The sequence below is a fragment of the Typopeltis vanoorti genome, chromosome 10 (assembly GCF_054136105.1).
Source record: "Typopeltis vanoorti isolate ZY-2024b chromosome 10, IOZ_Tvanoo_1.0, whole genome shotgun sequence".
Lineage (NCBI taxonomy): Eukaryota > Metazoa > Arthropoda > Arachnida > Uropygi > Thelyphonidae > Typopeltis > Typopeltis vanoorti.
The window spans coordinates 62064-86017 of record NC_143558.1 but is presented as its reverse complement, the minus strand read 5'-3'; the positions used below and the strand labels follow the sequence as shown (position 1 = coordinate 86017).

Genomic DNA, 23954 nt, shown 5'->3' with positions numbered 1-23954 from the left:
CTTCGTGCCATTGGGCAATTAGCTTTAATCTTATTTGATCTTAAACTGTCCGTAGTCTGTATATGATACTGTCAAACAGCAAATACATGGAGAAAGTATAACCTGATCTAGCAGCTACAGTATCATATCACTTAATTCCACTGTTGTGGGGAATCCAATAGAACTGAACATCAAAATTGAGGGGTTTTCATTTTGTACAACAGGAGTAACACCTCACAGCACTGGATGTGCATAGGCTATCTCTTCTCCTATGCACTGGATGTGCATAAGAGAAGAGATAGCCTGTAAAGAGCTCAACGAGTCTGTATAAATTTTGCGCTTTTGGTAGCAGTTTACTTTTATATGGACAAGTGCAAGCTCAGTGGCATGCAACTCAGCTGTATAATTACTGCAGTCAGGTGGGATCTGGTTGGAGATAATAATGTCAGATAGTAGCAGATAGACAGATTAATAATAGCAGATAGACAGATTAAGTCTGTTCCTCTTTAATATTGTGATGGAGGTGGTTACGGAGGAAGTGAGAGAGGACGCGCATTGGACTATGTTGTATGCAGATGAATTCGTGCTGTGTGCAGAATCAAGAGACGAAGTGGCAGCCAAACTGGAAAGTTGGAGGAAAGTACTGGAAGAGAGAGGTATGAGACTAAGCAGAAGTAAGACCGAGTATATGTGTTGCAAAGTGGATGGCAGCCAGGAGACAGATCTGGAGCTGGAAGGAAATGTCATCAGGAAGGTCAGTGACTTTAGATACTTAGGTTCAACAATGAAAGAGGATAGTGAGGCTGAGAAAGAAGTGGGATGCAGGATACAAGCAGGATGGAGGAACTGGAGAGATATGGCTGAAGTGCTATGTGATAAGAGGGTGCAGATCAATCTAAAAGGCAGAATTTACAGGACTGTAGCGAGACCAACTGTAACGTATGCTTTGGAAACTGTGGCCTGAGGAAAAATAACATTAGCAGGATGGAGGTAATGGAGATGAGAATGCTTAGGTGGATGTGCAGTGTGACCAGAAAGGATCATCTGAGAAATGACTATGTAAGGGGAACAGTGAAAGTTACGAACTTAGGAGCAAAGATAGAGGAGGCAATGTTGAGATGGTTGGTCATGTGATGAGGAGAGAGGAAGAGTATGTGCGAAGAAAGGTCATGCAGATGGATGTGCAGGGGAAGAGGAAGTGTAGACGGCCAAAGAATAGATGGAGGAGGAGGACTTGAGGATGAAGAACTTGAATGTAGCTACAGCCCAAGACAGGAAGTTGTGGAGGAAACTCACCACAAACAGCGACTCTACTTAAGTGGGAAAAGCTGCAGAAGAAGAAGAAGATAGACAGATGATGGAGTATGAGACTTCTGTAGTTGACAAAGTGAGAGGTTGCAGGATGGAGTGCAAACCTGCCATGGACGGATGCTGTTCTGTTTGGTATAGGTAATGTTGAAAACATTCATGACAACTAGCATAGTCACTTTAACATGCATACTAAAAGGACATGTGGCAGTCTGACATGTGAAATTGAGCTTTCCAACTCAGAGAAAAGTGACTAATCCATATAGGATGATCTGGGAAAGACTTTCTCATCATTATCAATTTCCTGACATGTACCTTCAAAGGGTGTACCAGGATCTTACGATCGTGTCCTATTCCCTCATCCATACGGCTGGTTTGGGTAGCTATATGCTACCATACTAGGAAGATAATTATGAGCAAGTTGGGTTTCCCGTTGCCTTCCTTGCCGTAGTATATTTTATGACTGGAGCCATGTGTGTGTTCACGGGACCAATTTGCCTGGTTTTGAGGGATGAAAAAACCCGAGTTACTGGAAGCCTCCACCTCCATTTGAGACTGGTTAACTCACCTTTAGTCAAAAGAGACCGGATAAAGGTTCCTCGCGTCACTGACGGGAATCGAACCCAGGTCTTTCCGACCAAAGGGCTTCGTCTATACTGACTGAGCTATGGAGGATCCAGATCTTATGATAGTACAACATAAAAAGTTGCATCATTACAAACTTTGTATCAACAGTTTTCCTCCAAATCAGCCTGTTATATGACAACAATCCAATATTGCCATATCTTCCGTCTTCTAAGGCACTTTTTATTGTATCAATCTACCTACATCTTGATCTCCCTCTGGATCTTTTCCTGCGATCCTGGCAAAGAACACTTGTTTAGCTAATCTTTCCTCTCCCATTCTGTTTAAGTGGCCAAACTACCTGAGGTTACTCTGTTAACACATTCCTGAATGCTAACAATATCGAGTTCCTTCCTAATATTCTAGTTTTTAATATGATATTGCCATTTATGCCATCTGTTCAGTCTGCCCAAGAAATCGTAGCTACTACAATAGAAGAGAAAAGAGATGCCAACATACTTGTAAACCAACAAAACAATGAAGAGAATAGAGAAAAATACAGAGCAGTAAAAAGTAAAGTTGATAATCTATGCAAAAAAGTCAACGAAAAATGGTTAGAAAAAAAGCTAAGCATACCAACAAAACAACCTAAAAGTCTTCCATGATACTGTAAGAGAAATTACAAAAGAATTCTCAGCAAAAGTGGTAACAATGATAAACAACAAATGACTGAAACCGGTAATATTGAAGATATAAGAAAAATCTGGTCAAACCATTTTAAGACTATCATCCATCAAGGAAACAAACTACAATGCCAACAATAGAAGAAAATACCGACCACCCAAAAATTTTACAAGAAGTTAGATACGCAAGAACACAGATGAAAAACAATAAAGCACCAGGTGTTGATACTATCCCTACTGAACTGTAGTCATATGGAGGCAGCATATCAATAGAATATTTAACAACCCTATTCAATAAAATACTACAAACAGGACAGATCCCAGATGACTGGAGAACTGGAAAGATCATCCCAATATACAAGAAAGGAGACAAAAGAGACTGCAGAAATTACAGACCAGTCAATTTACTCTCAAACACCTATAAAATATTCGTAAGAATTATACAAAATAGATTAAAAAATACCTATGAAGAAATGATAGGCATAGAACAAGCTGGTTTCAAGGAAACTGTTCAACAATAGACTATATTTTCACATTGCACCAACTAGCAGAGTTCAGCTGGGAAGGCCATAAAGAACTATATTGTTGTTTTGTGGACTTTAAACAGGCTTTCGATAGCATCAACAGAGAAATCCCTCTTAAAATTCTACTAGAAAAAGCAATAAACAAATATATAATACAGTTTCTGATAAAGTTAACACAAATGCAATAATTAAAAAGGACACACAACAGAACCCATAGAGATCCAGAAAGGAGTAACGCAAGGATGCCTATTATCCCCATGCATATTCAACATATATCTAGAAGAAGTTGTAAAGAAGGCAATAAATAGAAATGAGCCTGGAATCGATGTCAATGGTTTAAACATAAATAACATCAAATATGCAGATGATCTCGTCCTTATTGCAAGAAAACCTCAAATGAACTACAAAAGTTGATAAACAAGCTAAACGAATCCTGTAAAACATATGACATGACAATAAATATACAAAAGATAAAAGTGATGAAAATAGGGAGGAACGGATCTACCATCTCAGCCACCCTAAACGGAGAACAAATAGAACAAGTAGACAACTTCATATACCTTGGATCAAAACTAACAGAAACAATAGATGAACTCAAAACAATCAAACACAGAATAGCGATAGGATGGACCACCATGGGAAAATTACAGAAAATATGGAAAACAAACAAGATATCTAAGCAAGCCAAAATCAAATTATATGAAGCAATAATTATACCAACAGTCATCTATGGAGCAGAAGTGTGGACAGTTAAGAAAAGAGAGGAGAAAAAATTGCTGACATTTGAAATGAGATGCTTAAGAAAATTAAATAGAACAAATTGGATAGAAAAGAAAACAAACATCACAGTCAGACAAGAATTATTGTATAAAAAGACACTAATAGAAAAAATTAGAAAACAACAACTGAGATGGTTTGGCCACACTGTACGCATGGACGCAGACAGACTTCCTAATCAATACTTTTCCAACTGAAAAAAGAAGACCCGGAAGACCAAGAATTACCTAGCTGAAATTAATAAAGAACATCTCGGGATGCAGAACATATAAAGAACTTTTTCGAACAGCAAGGAATAGAGAAGACTGGAAGATCCTGCTCAAGAGAAGACTCAACCCATCTTAGACAGAAGAGAAGAAGAGTTCAGTCCGCTTAACTTTCTTAGGACTCTCATAACTCTCCAGTCTTTGATGAACAGTTTTATTTCTAACCCAGCTCTCAGATCCATAAGTTGAAATTTGGTTTGAACATTGTTCATTTGATTTCCTACCTACCAGCTTTGCTAATTCTAATGTTCCTAAATAGCTGAAATGTTTCACTTATTCTATAGATTCTCCATTCAGAATGCAGTTCGTGTTTTCTATTTTCCTGCCTATTTTCATTGTCTTTTTCTTTTTAATGCTAATTTTCATACCAAATTTATTACAGCAGTTATTCAGTTTGGTCAGGGAATACTGCTTTATCTATAGAGCATAATTAAGAGAACTGATTTCATCTAAGTAATAGAGCTGGTTCGTTTGCTTCAACATAATGACTTTGAATGGGTGATGTGTGAAAAGGCACCAGGTTATCTGTACACCCTGATAATTTATGGGACCCAACCATTGCAGGTTATTCTGCATTGCAGAACCATAGACTTGACTCGTAATCTAGCATTGAACATTTAAGCACACGATAAAGACAAAGCAATGAAAATCAATTGGCATCCCATTCAGTCGATAGTAGAGTGAGAATGAGATTCAATACTCTTTTGCCCTTTTCTCTTAGTTGACGAATGTGTGCAAGGAATGTAAGTTTTCTGTCAAAGATGAGTGTCAAGAAATTGACTTCTGTTGCTACTGGGTGAAGAGTGTGTTTTTGCCAGAATTGTACACAGACACTTTTTTTTCCATTGAATACCTAAAACCATTACTATAGTACATTAGAGAAACATGATCAATTGCTTGCTGGAGTTGTCTTTCAATTACCCTCATGTTACGAGAGTGACAGTAAATCGTGAAGTCATCAACATGTAGAACATTGTCTACAGTTGGAGTTGTTCAGTGATTGAATTGACCTTGAAAATAGAAAGTGTCACACTTAAGACAGAACCTTGGGGGACCACTCTGTTTTTGATGATATGGCCAAGATAGCATGCTTCCCACAAAAATAGAGCTATCAATATTATCTCAGAAGAAAAAGATCTCCTTGATGAACTCACTCTCATATCTCAAACACTAGTAAACAATGGTTACCCAAAAAATATAATCAAAAAGATTCTTCATAGAAACCCTCCACAAACAACAACCTCCTGTCACGCAATATACATTGTCCATCGTCATCTCTTATGCAAGCTCAGTTTCAACAAAAATAGCAAACTCGTTAAGTCTTTCAACGTCAGAGTTGCTCTCAAACCTGTCAAAACTATATGCCACATTTAAGATCTCAAACATCAAAAAGTCTGGAAATTCAAAAAAAAAACAAACATATAGGGGACATGATCAACAACAGAACAGACACTTCAGGATTAACCCATCACTTCTTGATCTCTAACCATACCATCGATTGGGATAACATCTCCATGCCTTATAAAGAAGATGATTTTAGATGTCGAAACTTCAAAGAAGCCGCAGTTGTACTCTTCTTTCGGGAGAAACTCTAAACAGAAATCAAGGAATGATTCTGAAAGATACCTGGAAAAGCCCGATAAATTCATTCAGCTTACCAGAATTTCATTTCGCTAAAAACTATACAACGCTCAATAAACAATGACTGAGACATCATGCTCCATGCTTATGATGTTATGCATCAATTTTAATTTTAATTTATTTGACTATGTTACTCCATTCTTCTTTTTTACTAGCAAACGTTATTGTACCGTCATACTTGTCCCGAAGAAGCCAGACAGAATAACTGGTGAAACTTGTTGACAATTTGTATATCATTTATTATATATGGTCTACTAATAAACCAAGAAAAAACTCAAGTTTTAGACATGCACCTCATTTACCATATTATGTATCCAACTACTATTATGTTCAGTTATGCCTAATAAAGTTTTTTACACTACTTACTGCCTTGTGTTATTTCTGTATCTTTGTGTCCCTGTTAGTACTTTCCTGTGGCGTTTCCAGTCATGCTTTCCTATGTGAATATGGTTGATTTTGATCTTCTCTACCTCCCCTCAAAGTTTGTATGTGGAATTTTGAACCACCCTGTGTGTGTGTGTGTGTGTGTGTATGTGTATATATATAATGTGATATTATATAATAATATTATATATATATTTATATATAATGGGACATATGGATGATGGCAGAATTATCATGCAGCCAGGCTATAAGATTTAAGTTGGCAACAGTATTCCATTAGTTCAAAATTTCAAGATCTGTTATAAACCCTTGAAAATAAAGAAAACCATGTTTTCTTTAAAATAAATTTTAATTAAGTTATCAGTGAAGGATAACATCCAGTTCTTTAAACAAATGATGGGGAAAGGAAAAATTTGTTTTCTTTTATAAATATTTTAAGAAGAGTTGTATGTGCATTCCAAAGATCTGGAAGGCAAATAAATATATAATGTTTCATTTTTATATATCATTACTCTTTTCCTAGATGGTCCCGATGGAAAGCCAGTCACCAATTGTGGAGTAAATGAAAATGAAGAGTATTGCGTTGTAGCCAGAAGTAGGCTTAATAGTCATTCTTTGGTTTATACTGCAGAGGTAGATGCAGTTGATCCTGTGTGCCTTAAGAAACATCCAGCATATGCAAAGTCTACCAGGCGTTATATAGAATTAAAAACATCTCGAGAAATTACAACTGAAAGACAGGATTTAAATTTTTGCAGGTGTAACATGTTATTTGATTATAGAATTTTATTAGTACAGGTATCTCTTGCTTAACGCAGTTTTGCTCAATGCGGGATTTGATTAAAGCTGCGAAATCAATTGTGGCAGTCACTTGATATATGCGGCAAGAGTTTTGATTAACACGCCTTTAACCCTGTGGAGCTCACAGCTGATCTGACAGATACATGCAAAATGTTTAATATAAATATTCTTACATAATTTAGTGTATTGCTTGGAGGTCATGAGTAGCTGTGCATTCATATGTTAAGAGTGATATTCCGCATTGTTTTTTACTGTCAGTTTGGTTTAACACATTATGTAAAGGTTTGTGATATTTGAGAGTATATTGTATCTGAGAGATACCATGACCTCTGATGTCAGTATAGTATGGTTTAGTTGTTTTTTTTTTAATGTTATGTTTTAATTATGTTTTTTTTTATTCTTGTTAAGAATAAAACATGATAAATCATCATGTTCAATAATTTATAGATTGTAACTGAAAATAAATAAACAAACCAATCGTATTACTGAATTAGAGAATCAAAGGCTTATTTATCATACATCTCCTCTAGGAGATGTGCTTTCTTCTTCTTCAGCTTTTCCCACTTAAGTAGGGTCACTGTTTGTGGTGAGTCTCCTCCACAACCTCCTGTCTTAGGCTGTAGCCTCATCCAAATTCTTCATCCTCAAGTCCTGCACCATCTCTTCTTTGGTTGTCCGTGCTTCCTCTTCCCCTGCACATCTATCTGCATAATCTTTCTTCGCACATACTCTTCCTCCCTCCTCATCACATGACCAAACCATCTCAACCTTGCCTCCTGTATCTCTGCTCCTAAGTTCATAACTTTCACCGCTCCCCTTACATAGTCATTTCTCAGACGATCGTTTCTGAGATCACACTTCACATCCACCTGAGCATTCTCATCTCTGCTACCTCCATCCTGCTGATGTTATTTTTCCTCAGGGCCACAGTTTCCATAGCATACATCATAGCTGATCTCACTACTGTCCTTTTTTGCCTTTTAGATTGATTGGCACCCTCTTATTGCATAGCACTCCAGCCATCTCTCTCCCTCTCTCTCTCCAGTTCCTCCAATCCTGCTTGTATCCTGCATCCCACTTCCTTCTCAGCCTCACCATCCTCTTTCATTGTTGAACCTAAGTATCTAAAGTCACTGACCTTCCTGATGACATTTCCTTCCAGCTCCAGATCTGTCTCCTGGCTGCCATCCACTTTGCAACACATATACTCTGTCATACTTCTGCTTAGTCTCATACCTCTCTCTTCCAGTACTTTCCTCCAACTTTCCAGTTTAGCTGCCACTTCTTCTCTTGATTTGGCGCACAGCATGATGTCATCTGCATACAACATAGTCCAAGATGCATCTTCTCTCACCTCCTCTGTCACCACCTCCATCACAATGTTAAACAGGAACGGACTTAATGCTGACCCTTGATGCAAGCCAACTGTCAAGTCTCCTGCACCAACCTGACATTTCTCCAGTACCTTCTTCTCCCTGAGACACCTCCAGACTTCTTGCCTTGGCACTCTATCATACGCTTTCTCCAGATCAATAAATACCAGATGTAGCTCTCGTTGCTTCTCTCGAAACTTTTCCATCATCTGTCGTCGATCGCCCAGGCATGAAGCCAAATTGCTCCTTTGTAATCTCCACTTCCTTCCTCAGTCTTCCATCAAGAACCCTCTCTAGGATTTTCATTGTGTGGGACATCAACTTTATTCCTCTGTAATTCTTAGTCTTGTGCATACCCTTTACTCTTGTAGATAGAGACAAGAGTAGTTTTCCTCCATTCCTCGGGTATATTTTCCTGTCGACAAACTTTTATTAACAGGTCCCACAGCAGGTCATTTCCCCTCTTACCCAAGTGCTTTCCATGCCTCCATTGGGATCCTGTCAGGTCCCACCGATTTTCCATTCTTTATCCTCTTTATGGCTTCCTTCACTTCCACTCTACTAATGTTCTGCTTCATCCCCTCATAAGGCTCCCCATCTTCTCTGTGAGTCCTTGCATTTTCTTCATTCAAAAGTCCTTCAAAGTATATTCTCCATCTGTTTCTTATATCCACATCCCTCCTTAATACGCTTCCTCCAGAGTCTTTGATCTGTCTCACATGTACTATGTCCTTTGCCTTATTTCTGCATTTTGCCAACCGATAAATCTTTCTCTGTCATTCCTTTGTTTCTAATTGATCATAAAGGTCTTGATATGCCATGGCCTTCACCTTTGTAACAATTCTCTTGGCTTCTTGCTTTTTTCTCTCTGTACTCCCCTCTGTCCTCTTCCACTCTTGACTTGTCCCACTTCTGCTTTGCCTTCCTCTTAGCCGTCACTTCACTTCCATGTTCAGTAATTTCTAGATTGTAACTGAAAATAAATAAACCAATCGTGTATTACTGAAATAGAGAGCCAAAGGCTTATTTATCATACATCTCCTCTAGAAGATGTGCTTTACATTATGGAAAATACTAAGGAAAGTGATCTGGAGCTTACTTCACCTTTACTACGAGTTGCCCATAAGGTTGCTTATGCTTGCATCTGCCGAAACGTTTAGTTGCTAAATATTCGGCACTAAACTCTTGTAGTTGCTATATTCGGCTATGAAATGTTGGATTCAATATTAACTTAATTTGTACCATCATGTATTATATTTGCAGTGTTTTTTCTTTATGTTTCATTGCTTGTTTGCCAAGGTCTGGAGAGTCATTTTGCTTGTTATCGTAGAATTTATGCTGATAAGAAAAAAAACTAAAACTGTTCAAACGATTCTTGATAACTTCTTTTGATAAAAAAATTGAAGTAAATAATGTAGGTACAAGTATTTATTAAACATTTACTTTGCATTCATTTTTTATCTTTCTTAAAAGAGTACCATATAAAACGAATTATTAATAGTAATCGATCATGAACGAATTGTAATTTTTACCATTGGTTATTAGATTTGATTAACCTCTATTTTGATATTCCGATATCAAATCGATATCGGAATATCAAAATAAATCGAGAGATTAATTAACCACTATTTAAATTAAGGGGATATTAAATCCCACATTGTTTTAAAACCGAATAAGAAACTCAAAGATTGGAATCAGAGAGTTTCATGCCGAAGCTCATGCTATACTATATTCGGCATGAAACTCTCTGATTCCAATCTTTGAGTTTCTTATTTGTTTTAAAACAATGTGGGATTTAATATCCCCTTAATTTAAATAATGTTTATATCGCCGAAATGAAGCCTATTGGCTCTTTATATTTAAATTAATTAACCCCGTTAATCGAGGGATACCTGTATAATTTTTTACTAAAAATTTTTCTGTAAATCTGATTTTCACTATATATTGTATCGTATTATATTATATAATAAATTATATCATAATATTATTATATTATGTATTGTATTATAATGTATGTTCATGATTCTAAGCAGGAAGTTTCTTTCTTTAAAAGGTTTTCTTGGAAATTTTAATTCTAAAAGGTTGTAGATATTTATTTTATATTGCCTTTTACTTGTATATTGCCCTCATGCCTGTGTAAAATCTCCCACCAACCTTTTAAAGATCATCTTTAGCAAAATTATCAACCCATCGATTTAAATTACAAAGTATAATACTAATTTGTCAATAGGGATAGATAGAATATCAGCACGTTTTCTAAAGGCTTTATTGGAATTTTCAGGCCTTTCACACAATTGTATAATTTGAATCGCAGCTCTGGAATGGAAGGAATATATGATAGTTCCATTGTACAAGGGTGATGCAAAAACTGATGTATCTAACTAGCAACCTATCAGTATCTCTCATGTGGTGGTGAAGATTTTAGAGAAGACAGGCCATTAGTTTTAATGGTTGACCAAATTAATGTACCTTTAGCATACCATGTAGCTTGTTTCTTTGTATATATGTGTATACTTTAGATGATGACCTTAATGTGAAGGTCGAAACCTCGTGTGATTATTTTGGTTTATATTATACTGAAGTTTTACTATAACATGGTAGTTGTTTCTATAATTTTTAATAATGAATGCATACTTTTTCATTTACTAATGTTGAATTGCCATTTTTCCATGCCGACATTTCCAGCATATTCAAATCATTCCATAAGTACTGCATATCAAATTCATTTCTGATTTTCCTGCCTATCTTTGTATCATCAGCAAATAGCTGTATGTCACCTGTCAAATCCTTCACAATATCATTAACATAGAGATTGAATAACAGTGTATCAGGGAACTGATCCTTGTCACCACTGTTTACTTTAAATCTTGCAGAGTCACCCATATACCACTTATTGATATTTGTCAGTCTGCCATTCTCTTACTCATGCTAATATCCAAATCCATATTCTCTAATTTATGCAATAGTCTTCTATGGTGTACTCTATCAAAAGCCTCAGCAAAATCCAAAGGTATTATGGTGTATCCATTACCCTTGTCTAACTGAACAGTTTATGTTTTTATCTTTTTATAGACATTTTTATAGAATGTGAGCAAGTTGCTAAAACATTATCTTTCCTTAGTAAATCCATGCTGTTCACTGTAAACTAGAGATTCTCTCTCAATGAATTTCTGAATGCAAACCCTAACCAACTTTTCCAAAATCTTTACCACCTCTCCTGAGATATTGATTGGTTGATAGCTGCATACATTGGTCTTTGCATCACTCTTGTGCAATGGGATTACCATACATAATCTGGGACTCAAATTATATAGCCTGGTCAAAGGAATAGCTAGATCAGCTGAGCACTGTTTTAGCATCCTTGCAAAGATCTCCTCAGTCCCTACTGCCAAATTCTTATTCAGTGTGTGCAACTGCTGCAGTACTTCCCCTCGTACACCCGAGTTTCTTCATTTAGTGTAGAGGTAACAGTAGTGAGCACAATGTTGCATACATCAGGTTGATAGTTTTTAGTAAAATGAGCACCCATTAGTTGAGTAACCTCATGTTACCCTTGCACTATCTTCCAGTTCCTCCCTCCATGAAATTTCCCCAAGTTGACATCTAAGACTATTATAATCATCTGCCTTATAATTCCATGTATGTTCCTGTCTCTTTGATACTCCTGCATGTGTATTCATCTTCCAAGTCAAAACCACATGGTCACTCTCTCGAACTGATGGAAGAGATGTCATCTCACTTATTATCAGCTCTTCTGATGCTATGACAAAATCCAAAACTCTTGAACCTCTTGTTCCCTCTATTACATGTTGCCTAAGATATTTGTCCCTTAAGATTTCTAGAAATTCCATTCACTTATTCTACATGCATCATCCTCTCCCCAATTTATACTGCTGTAGTTAAAATCTCCCATAACAATCATTCTTCTTGCACTTGCCAAGCTCAACTGTCTAAACATCTCCTGGTCCTCACCCTCTGTGCTCCTTGGTTTGTAGCAACACCCTACTAAATATCTCATCTTGCCTATCTCTACCTCACACCATATGCTTTCAAAATCATTAGTGTCACTGCCTTCCAAAGCCTCCACTCTTAGGTTGTCACTTATCATAAGCAGTACTCCACCACCATGCTTTCCCTTTCTATCCTGCCAAGAAATGCTGTACCCTGCTACTTCTATTCCTGTTATTATATCCTCTTCTGTCAACCACGTCTCAGTGATCCCAATAATCTTTGGCCAGGCTGATGCTATCAGCACCATTAATTCCTCTCCTTTATTCCGGATATTCCTGGCATTAGTATAAAGCATAAAAATGCCACTATTTCTATACCCAGCATTATCCCCTCTAGACAGTTCTACCTGATGTTCTCTTTCCCACAAGAGGCCACCCCTGCTACCATTCACCTTGGGCATTCTAGTTTCCCTGCATTGACACACTGACTCGTTCAGAACAGCAATCTCTCCAGATGCCCATGTCCTTTCTCATTCAAATGCAAACGGTCTCTCGCATACAATTCCTCTCTGTCCTCAAACGTTGTCCAAGTATCCACATATTCCAATCTGTTCTTCTGACACATTCTAGCTATTATGTTATTCAATATGACTGCTCTTCTTCTCAGCTCGTCACAATCGTACCTAGGCAATATGCACACTATCTTTGCACTCTGCATCTCCTTTTTTTTTTTTTTTTTTTTTGTACTACCTCAAAGAATCTTATATCTCTGGCTGCCCAATTTACATTACCTTTCAAGTCATTTGTTCCTGCCATCACAATCATCTCATCCACCCTCTCACCCCTCTTAATTGCTAATCGCACTTTCTATTGTTCCTCCAGGCAAACACTCCTCACACATCCTATCTTGCACACCACGGATCATTGAGTCACCGTACATTACACCTATTACCATCCCCTCTCCCCTAATGTTTCCATTCTCTCCTCTTCTATAATTCCCATACCTCTCTCTCTCCTTCGCTCTCTGCTACTGTTCCCATTCTCTCCTCTAATATCATTACCAAACCTCTCTCTCATTCCCTCTCTCCTACTGCTTCTATTCTCTCCTCTTCTATCATTCCCAAAACTTTCTCTCACTCCTACTCTCATTTGCCTTGCATACATCTCTTCCATTCTCCTAATCTCATCTTTCACACCTCATCTCATTCATAAGATATTCCACCTCCTCTTTCAGCTCATCTATACCTTTCTGCAAGTTAGTCCTTACTCACCATTCTTTTACCCAATCAAAACCATTTCTGTAAACTTCACAGTCATTCAAGCCTTCCACACTGCCAACTCTTATTTTCTCATTCATTCTTCGCTCATCATTCTCTCCTATCACACTACTCGTCTCCTGACATTCATTTCCCATCCCTGAAGCAACTAGGTCGGTTACCAATATATCCAATTCATTAATTTCCTCCCAATGTCTGCATTTTGCACATATACGCACTCCTCCTTCTCTCACCTGCCACATATCCAACTCCTGGGAAGCATACATGCCACAAAGTCCTTTATTATATTACATATAATAGAGTTCTTAAATGGCGGAGGACTCGGTGACATGTCATTTATGATTGCAGTTGCGTCCACCATCATTCCTTACTGCCAAGTACGTAACTACTAAACTAATTACCAAAAATTATATATGAACACAGATTGCTCAGTTAATGAGTGCTTAGATATATCAAATAGGTGTATGTAACATGGTGCACAGTGCTACCATTACGTTGGATGAAGAGTTAGAAGGTGCATGAAAATGAGGTTGAAGAGCTATTGCATAACCTGGATAAAAACGTGTACAGGGACACATGAAATATCAGCCCATTTGCGAAAGGAAAGTTCAGCTGAATTGGCTAGATCTTCCACATGTTTGAATAACTTGAGTCGCAGTGCAGGAATGATACCACAGGAATGGAAGTTATGTATGATAGTACCATTCTACACGGTGGGGCAAAAACGGATATGTCTAACTACTGACCTATCAGTATCTCTGGTGTGGTAGTGAAGATTTTGGAAAAGATGGTAAGAACTTGCATACAGATATGGGTAGACAAACATGCTATATCCTGCAAGGAGCAACATGGGTTTACTAAAGGAAGGTAATTTTTTAGCAATTTGCTCATATTTTATAACAATGTTATGGCTGAGTTGGATAAAGGGAATGGATACACTATGATAATGGTAGATTTTTCTAAAGGCATTTGATAGGATACCACATGACAGGCTATTGCGTAAACTGGAAAATATGGGATTGGAATATAATCTATTGACTTGGATTAGGGGATGGTTGACAGACAGATATCAAAAAGTAGTATACAGTGGGTGTGAATCTGCCAGATTTAAAGTGACCAGTAGTGTACCTCAGGGTTCAGTCCTTGGGCCATTATTGTTTAATCTAAACATGAATGACATCAGGCATGGTCTAACAGGAGATGTGCTATTTGTTCGATGATGATGCGAAGATAGGCAGGGCAATCAGAGACGCTGTTGATGTTCATTGCATATTATATTAGTGGGGTTATGCTACAAGAAACTGAGGAGGCAAGGGATCTTGGAATATTAGTGGATAGGAATTTGAAGTTCAAAGGTCACATAGTAAAAGTTGCAAATACAACTCAGAGGATAATTGAGATGTTGAAATGAACCGTGACATGTAAGGACAAAGAAGTCATTTCGCCTCTTTATAATACCTTAATAAGATCATACCTGGATTATTGCGCATAGATTTGGTCTTCCAGGTTCAAGGGAGATAAAGAATCTGTGGAAATGGATAAATTTTTAAAGCAGTAACAATATTAAATTACTAAGTCTTCAGTACCAAGAAGTATAGACCCAATTTTAAAGCTACTATAATAATAAGATATCTTCATGATCTTACTAGCATAGTAAATAATATCATAAAGTGATCTTACTTGTAAGTCACGAGATCATTCTATTATATAAATATGTAAAGTATAAATTTTCAGGGAAAAAAATTTTGAGAAGGAAATTTTCAGCAAAAGTATGAAAATTAATTATGCCTCTTTAGTTCAATTGGAAGAATAATGGGAACATTATGCCCTTCAAGTAAAAAAAGAAGTCAAATTCTTGATGTGACAAGAACAATCTTTATATGAAGTCTTAACTGACATGAATTTGCTTATCTCATATGGAGGCAGCCGGGATTTTTCTTACTGGAAACTTGGAATTTCATCCAGATTGCAAGTATGTCGATTACAGACTCTGTTTAACAGGAGAAAGTGGGGGGGATATGATAGAGGTCTATTAACCTTTGATTGGGTGTTATAGCATATTGTCTGATGAAATTTTTCAGTAAATGTAAGTTTAGGAGATAACACGGGTGGACATCCATGAAAGTTATGTTTGTTCACAGTCAGGAAAGGGATAGGAGCTAGGTTTTTCTCTCACAGAGCAGTGAGTGATTGGAATAGTTTTCCAGGTAATGAGTGCATTAATGAGTTTGCCAGGGGCAATGAGTGCATCTAGTGTGAATGAATTTAAGGGAAGGTATGATAGCTGTTTTGGGTGATTTCTATCAATGAGTTCTTGACTATCTGGTGGTGTCAGATAATAATAATAATAATTTATTTTTCAGGTATAAACTTGTCAAATGGTGGGCACAGTCATTTTTAATTGGTATTCCAAAAGTGATATGTGGTTTTAGAGATGACAAAGGTATTGTCCATACCTTGAGAATTATGCACACTTGTGACTTGCCAAAAATGGCAGAGGTACGTATTTGACTTGCTTTATTATTATTATTATTATTATTATTATTATTATTATTATTATTGAATTATTCATTTTATATTAAGTATTGCTAGGAGGGAAAAAAAGTAGAGAATATGCTTGAGAATGTATTGGACATGCTTTAGCTACACTCCAAATTTTACATTAACAAAGATGGTTAAGATGCAGCTTATCAAATTTCATCTTATCCTGTTTATCAAATTGATCTCAATTTAATTGACAGATACGTGTGTTAAATATGTTTATCTTATATGTGCTGAGTTTCTTCTGTTTCTGTAGAAAGTTTTTGGTCAGAAATGAATATTATACTTGACTATACTTAGGTACAAATGACTTGACAGAGACAAAGAGCATGTCAAAATGGATATCAGGAGGCTGCTTAGACGGATAAAAGAGAACAGTGTGACAGGAAGGGTAGTAAGCATATTGCCTAGGTATGACTGTGGTGAGATGAGTCAGAGAGCAAGGATTATGAATGTTAGCTGAAATGTGTGAGGAGAATGGGGTACAGCTTGTTAATGTGTGAAATGAGTTTGAAGGATGAAGTAAACTATATAAGAGAGATTTACTGCATATGAGTGGTTATGGTGTGAGTCGCTTGGAGAGACTGCTAATAAGTTTCATTGCCCATTTCCCCATCTTGATGTTTTCCCACATGGTAACTCTATTTGAAATTTCCTTCCAGTCAAGAAATTTATCTTCAGGTTTGGAGTTGAATGCTATTGCTACTCCTTCCTTTCCTTTGTGGTGAGTATGGGATGTTATATTCAGGCAGTAACAATCAATAGAAGGAAAGTGTAGCAATAGTATTCAATACTAAACATGAAGAAAAACTGCTTGATCAGATAAAGTCTTAAGCGAAAAGTGGAGGAATTTTTCGAGCAGATAGCTGACATAAAGAATATGGAAAAAGTTGGTCCTTTTTGTAGATCTAACGATAGATCACAGTAGAAAATAAATCCCATCAGGTATATGGAAAATTTGGAGAAAAGGGGAAGGCTAATAATAATGACAAGTACCTGGTGATTTCTACTCAGGATATGAGCTAATCATTACAAACACTATGTTCCAACATAAAAGTGTGCACAAGTTCATGTGGAATGAAGACACAAGAATAAGAAACTCCTCATTGACTATTTTATTGTTTATTGTAATATCTTCATGCTGATTCAGGATACAATATTATACAGAAGATTTGAACCTTTAAGTGATCACTTTTTTTTTTTGATAAAAAATGAATACCACATATGAAAGAACAATATGTAAGAAAGTTTTTAAAAAGAATGGAAGTGAAGTAACCTTCACATTAAGCTATAAACCTAACTATACAAACACTATTCAGAATAAATGAAAACTGTTTGAAAACAAGTACGAAAATAGCTAAACAACAGTCATTGCAAGACTGGTCAGAATATCAAAACTAAATATTCTGGAGGCTATTGAAAAAAACCTTAGAAAGGGATCAAGAAGTACTGTAAAATAAATCATCATCATAATGCCAATTATGGATGTAGACCATATTAATCTGTTTCAGTGTCATTATCTATCTAATATCCTCATTTAAGATTTATCCAGCCTTCTCTTTCCAGTTGGTTTATAATTTATTAATTGTTTTAGGATATTGGGTGTTGGCCATTTGGTTTACATTTTCTATCCAATTTTGTTTGTAATTGTTTAGTTTCTCTTGTATTAATTTTATTTTTTATTATTTTAAAACAGGGGTGGGGAATCTTTTTAGTATCAAGGGCGAAAATTGCTAATTTAAAAACTTCCGCGGGAGACTGGCAAATTTTAACTCATATATAGTGTATGTAGTGTACTGATGTACATACGCGTACATCAGCAAAGGGGCAAATTGAAATAGACTCACAGGCAAGGGGTTCCCCACCCATTTTAAAATATCTTCTGTCTAATAATGTCTATTTTGTAGTTCTTCTCATGAATCTCATTTCACTTGTTTTTATTCTTTGTTTATTTTATTGTCCAAATTTCACTACCATATAATAATGTAGGCACTACTAAAGTATTGTATATTTTCAAGCATTTCTTTATTGTACAATATTTGAATAGAGTGTATTTATCAGACTTATAATCTGTAAAAATTTTGAAGTTCTTAATTTTATGTCTTTTTCTCCTTCATATGATATTTCACATCCAAGGTAATTGTAAGTATTTATCTGTTCTATTACTTCATTATTAATAACTGTTTTACTTCTAACTGGAGTTTGTCCACAAAATGCAATTTATTTTAGTTTTATCTATGGATATTTTCATTCCAAACTGCTTTACTATAATGTTTAAATTATATATTGCTCTGTAAATTGTCTTCCTTATCTGATATTATTACCTGATTATCTGCAAATAATAGTGTATTTATTTTCTTATTCTGAGAAATTTCTATACCTGGATTATTTAAGGTGCACATTGTATTAATATTTCATTCATATAAATATTAAAAAGTGTTGGCGACAGGGTATCCCTGTCTTACTACTTCATTTATAGATTATTTTTCAGACCTTTTTTTATTTATTTTTATTTCAGAATTTTTATATATATTCATATTTACTGCATGTAAATATTGTTTTACTTTACAAAGAATAAATATATTAGATTTATTTATTCTTTGTAACATATTAAACAGATATATCTTTTTACTTTGTCAAATACTTTTTCATAATCTCTGAACAAAAGATGAGTTTCTAAATTAAATTCTCTTCTTTTTCTCTAATAAGTAGTTTTAAACAAAAAGTTGCATCCATTCTGGAGTGTCCTTTTCTAAATCCATTTTGATGTTCTAATAATATTTTTTTCACTGTGTATTTTCAATTTTGCATTAACCATTCTACTATATATTTTGTAGCATGTATTCGATAAACTAATTATTATTATTACGGGTAACTCCAAGGAGTCCTTAGACTCATTGAGGGAGGCCATAACATCATGTCAAGAAAAACTATTCAACATTCACACAGTATCTATCATACTTTGCCTTGAACTCATTTACAGTCATCGCACCCACAACAGACACTGGCAGCTTATTCCACTCATTCACTACTCCCCAAGTAAAAAACCTAGCTCTAACACCCTTGCTAACCACACTCTTGCCCAGCTTCCATGTATGGCCCCCTAGTCCTCCCACCACCAGTCCTATTCTCAAAAATATCTTATGAATTAATCTTATAGAAATCCTATAGTAATTTGAATGTCTCAATCATATCACACCTTTTCTGCCTATCAACCAATTTCTGCAGCCCACAAATCTTCAACCTGTTCTCATAAGGTTCATTCCATAGACCTGCTATCATATTGGTCACTCGTCTCTGGATCCTCTCCACCTCCTCCCCATCAAGAAGAAACCCTGGTGCCCATATCTGGGCACAGTATAGATGGGGATCTTATCAAGGCTCAATACAGAGCAACAATAACCTGTTTGTCTCTGCTTATTAAAGTATTTTTCAGCAACCAAGTGATTTGATAAGCTGATTTAGCTACTTTTGCGATGTGCCCCCTAAACTTCAACTCCCTATCCACCAACGCTCCCAAATCCCTGGTCTCGTCAATCTCCTGAAGTACAGTTCCACCAATGTGTTATACTGCTTCTAATCTTTTCACCCAAATGCCACATTAAATTGACATCCATTCTCCTTAGCTCAGTCCTCCAAACTATCCAAATCATCCTACAAAATTTTGACATCCTGTATACTCACTATTGCTCTACCCAACTTTGCATCATCAGCAAACAAATGAACAGTTCCTCTCAGATCCTTTCCTGTATCGTTAATGAACAAATTGAACAGTAGTGGTCCAAGAACAGAATCCTGCGGCACACCACTAGTCACAGGCCGTCTTTTGAACTCTACTTCTGAATAAATCACTGTTTGATATCTCCCCATCAACCATCCTCTTATCCATCTCACCAACCCTATATCCATCCCCCTTTTGCTGCAGTTTACTGATTAGAATTCCATGTGGTATCCTGTCAAAGGCTTTAGCAAGATCCATTAGAATCGCTGTAAACCCATTACCCTTATCCAGTTCAGCGGTCACTGTGTTATAAAACGTGAGCGAGTAACTGAGGCATGATATACCCTTCACACAACCATGCTGTCCCCCATACAGTATCCCATTTTCATCTATCCAATTCTGTATTTTCCTCTTGACTATTTTCTCCAAGACCTTTAGATTACTGATATGCTGATCGGTCTGTAATTTACAACAGCAGTCTTGGAACCTCCTTTATGCAGTGGAACTATTTTCTCCTCTTTTCACCCCCCCCTCAGGACTAACCATGACCCGAGACTCAAATTAAACAAAATGGTCAAGGGCAATGACAATTCTTTAGCCACTTCACTTATGACATGATCTAATATACCATCCAATCCCACAGATGTATTGACATTGAGGTTTTGTAATAGACTATTCACCTCCACTTCATTCACCACAATTCCCGTATAACCTGTAGGTTCTTTCATTCCTGCAATGTCACCACCTGGAAGATATACTCTTGCAAAGTGCTCGCTCAGTAATTCCACTATATCAACTGATTCGGTTACCTCCCTACCTTCAACATTCTTTAAAATCATTCTGCTGTATACATTTTTTCTTTTACTTGCAACATATCAAAAAAGCTGTTTGGGATTCTCTTTAGCCTGCATGGCTAATGTTCTTTCATAATCCGCTTTTTCTTTTCTTACCACACTCATTATCCTTCTGGCCTGTGCTTTATACTGTTCATGTGCCTGCCAGTCACCTTTCTCCTTAAATTTCCTTTGCAGTTGTTTCTTTTATTGCAGCTCAAGCTTAATGGTGTTGTTCATCCATTTAACTCCTACTTGATTTATTATTCAGACTCTAAGTATACAGTCAGCCATTGCCTCCTGCAAACACTTCTTAACCACCTCCCATGCACTATCAACATCCAGCTGTTGCAGTTTTACATGCCATGGCACTGAACCAATCAAACTCCTAAGCTTGTTATACTTACCAGCCCGATAATTCCACATGTACCCTGTCTTAATTGTAAATTACACACCTTTAGCCACCTCCCAAGTCAAGACCCTATGATCACTCACCAGTTGGTGGCAACGTGGTCATATTCGTTACAGCCAAATTCTCATATGCAATTACTAGGCCAAGCACTCTCTGTAATGGAAAATACCCCTAGTATTTTCCATTACATGCTGTTGCAGATAGTTATCCCTTAATAACCACATAAAATCCAATTCCTTCCTCCCATGTGTCCTCTCCTCCTTCTAGTCATTGTTACCATAGTTGAAATCTCCCATAATAATTACCCTCCTTCCACTCATTTCTTCTATTTGCTTATGCATACTGTCTTCACCATCTATTCCATCCCCTGGTCTATAGCAGCACCCAATTGTATATTTTATTCTGCTAGCCTCAATCTCACACCAAATAGCCTCAAATGTGCTCTTTTCTCTATCCTGCAGTTCCACTTCTATTCTCCTTGGCTGCAGCTCATCAGCTATCATCAATAACTCTTCTCCCCCATTTTATTTCCCCATTCTCCCTGTCACTCCTGAACACACTATACCCCTCACATTCAATCCCACTAGCTATATCATCTTCTGTCAGCCATGTTTCACTAATTCCAATAACCTGTTGCCTGGAAGTGCCATCCAAGGCCAAAAATTCTTCCTTCCTGTTCCTAATAATTCTGGCAATAGTATACATGAATTGCAGAAGCCCATTTGACCCATCCCTATTTTGATGCCTTATACTAACTATCCCATTCTGATTTGTTGTCCTTCATACTTGTTCGGGCATATTACCCACATTCATAATAAAATTAGTTTAATCCTTTATCCAAGTGTGAGCAAACAAAGTTTGCACCTGAAAGTATCTTCAGGACTGGGGTAAAGTGGTACAACACCAGGGCAACTCGTTGCAAAGGTGGAGCAAGCTACCAACAGTCCTATCTCAGTATCTCCTATAATGCAAAACACATCTCCTTGCGGATATGTCTAATGTTATGCATTAAGGGAAGGGCCACTACCCAGACTAGTTTCGACCTTTATTGAGGTCTCTTCAGTGGGAGCCAGGCCCAAGTAGAGCTACCAGGCAGAAGCCTGGTAGCGCTAACCAAGTGAAAAATAAACTTTCAACATCTTTCTCTAAATCCAGAGTAATTTATTAAAAAAGGGTGGCACACCATTTGACCACTCCTATAGGTAGAGATGACTTGCTAATGCTTCTGCCTGGTAGCTCTACTTGGGCCTGGCTCCCACTGAAGAGACCTCAATAAAGGTTGAAACTAGTCTGGGTAGTGGCCCCTTCCTTAATGCATAACATTAGACATATCCGCAAGGAGATGTGTTTTGCATTATACTGAGATAGGAGTGTTGGTAGCTTGCTCCACCTTTGCAACGAATTGCCCTGGTGTTGTACCACTTTACCCCAGTCCTGAAGATACTTTCAGGCACAAACTTTGTTTGCTCACACTTGGATAAAGGATTAAACTAATTTTATTATACTCTAACCAAGTGAAAAATAAACTTTCAATACCCACATTCATACACTCAACTGTCTCCCTAAAATCTGCATATCTACTTCCCAACCCCCCTTAATAACTCTAGTTTCCCTGATTCTGCACATCCACTTCCGCTTCATTGAACAACTCCTTTTCAAATCACCGTGCACCAAATCCATGCAAATGCAAACCATTCATCTTATATAAATCCTTTCGCCCATCAAACTCACTCCACCACCACTCCTGCATAATCCGCGCATAAAGTCATTAGCACTTTTGGCCCCTCCTTCTATACTCTTCACTGTCATACCACGGCAATGCACTCACCATCCTAACTCTCACTCTTCTCTTTTGCTACCTCAAGTAATTGCTTCAAATCCTCTCTCATAGCCATTTTATCGCCTTTCAAATCATTCGTTCCTGCTACTACTATCAATTCTTTCACCCTCTGCTTTTGCGCTCTAATAGACTTGCTTACAAATTTAATGTTCGCACCAGGTTAGTGCGATTTTGTCAAACTCTCATCTATCACACCTCTTACTAAAGAATTTCCGTACAACACTTGCTCTTTCATTTTGTTTACACTCATGATCATACTCTTATTTTTCTTATCAGACTTTTGCCTTTTATTAGTTGGTATGCTCGGTAAACATTTTTGCCAATGCTGCAGCTGCTGATTCACCCTATGTATCGCTCCGTGCAACTGTGCGATCTCATTCATTGCATCTGTCTCATCATTTTTATTATCTGTTAATCCATTTATTCGTTTTGTATTTTTACCTTCATTCTTACTTTCAATGCCGCTCTCACAGCTATCTAGTACTACCTCGCAAATATTACTATTTGCGAGGTAGTACTAGATAGCGAGGTAGTACTAGATCACTATTTGCGAGGTAGTACTTGCCTCTCGTAGCGCAATTTTCTACATTCTGACTTTCAACAACGATATCACTCTCACGACCTGAAACACACTTTAAATCCTCACATTCTTACACTTTCTGCACACATTCACTCCACTATCATTGTCTAACCACACTCCAACTGCTCTCCTCAAAGCATACATTTCACAAATGGTACACTGAATAAACTCCTTTTATATTAAAATTTTTGAACAAAGATGACGATCTGGACTCCATTGTATTCCTTCTTATCGGCGCCATGTGCATGCTGTTAATCGTATCTATCAAATTACTAATTGAAATAACTCAGAAAACACAAAAATCACACAGATACGCTAAGATACAAAAAGTAAACAATACTACGTAAGATTCAAGCAAATTTACCAATTATTACTTAAAATAATATATCTTTTCAGGAGCTCTCTACAAACACTATGCACCATGTAGCCCTCTAGTGGCCAACTCTGATAATAATACCTCTGTAATTTAGCAGAGTTTGCTTTATCCACCTTTTAAACTT

General features: G+C 36.8%; 1 protein-coding gene across 1 annotated transcript in view; it reads left to right on the top strand.

Annotated features, from left to right (window-relative positions):
- Positions 1-23954, top strand: part of LOC150102122 (decapping and exoribonuclease protein-like) — an 83660-nt gene that overhangs the window by 26899 nt on the left and 32807 nt on the right. Inside the window, exons 3-4 of the mRNA XM_090399807.1 lie at positions 6650-6884; positions 15891-16026. Of these exons, the coding sequence (XP_090255933.1) occupies positions 6650-6884; positions 15891-16026 (371 nt within the window). The remainder of the gene's footprint in view (positions 1-6649; positions 6885-15890; positions 16027-23954) is intronic.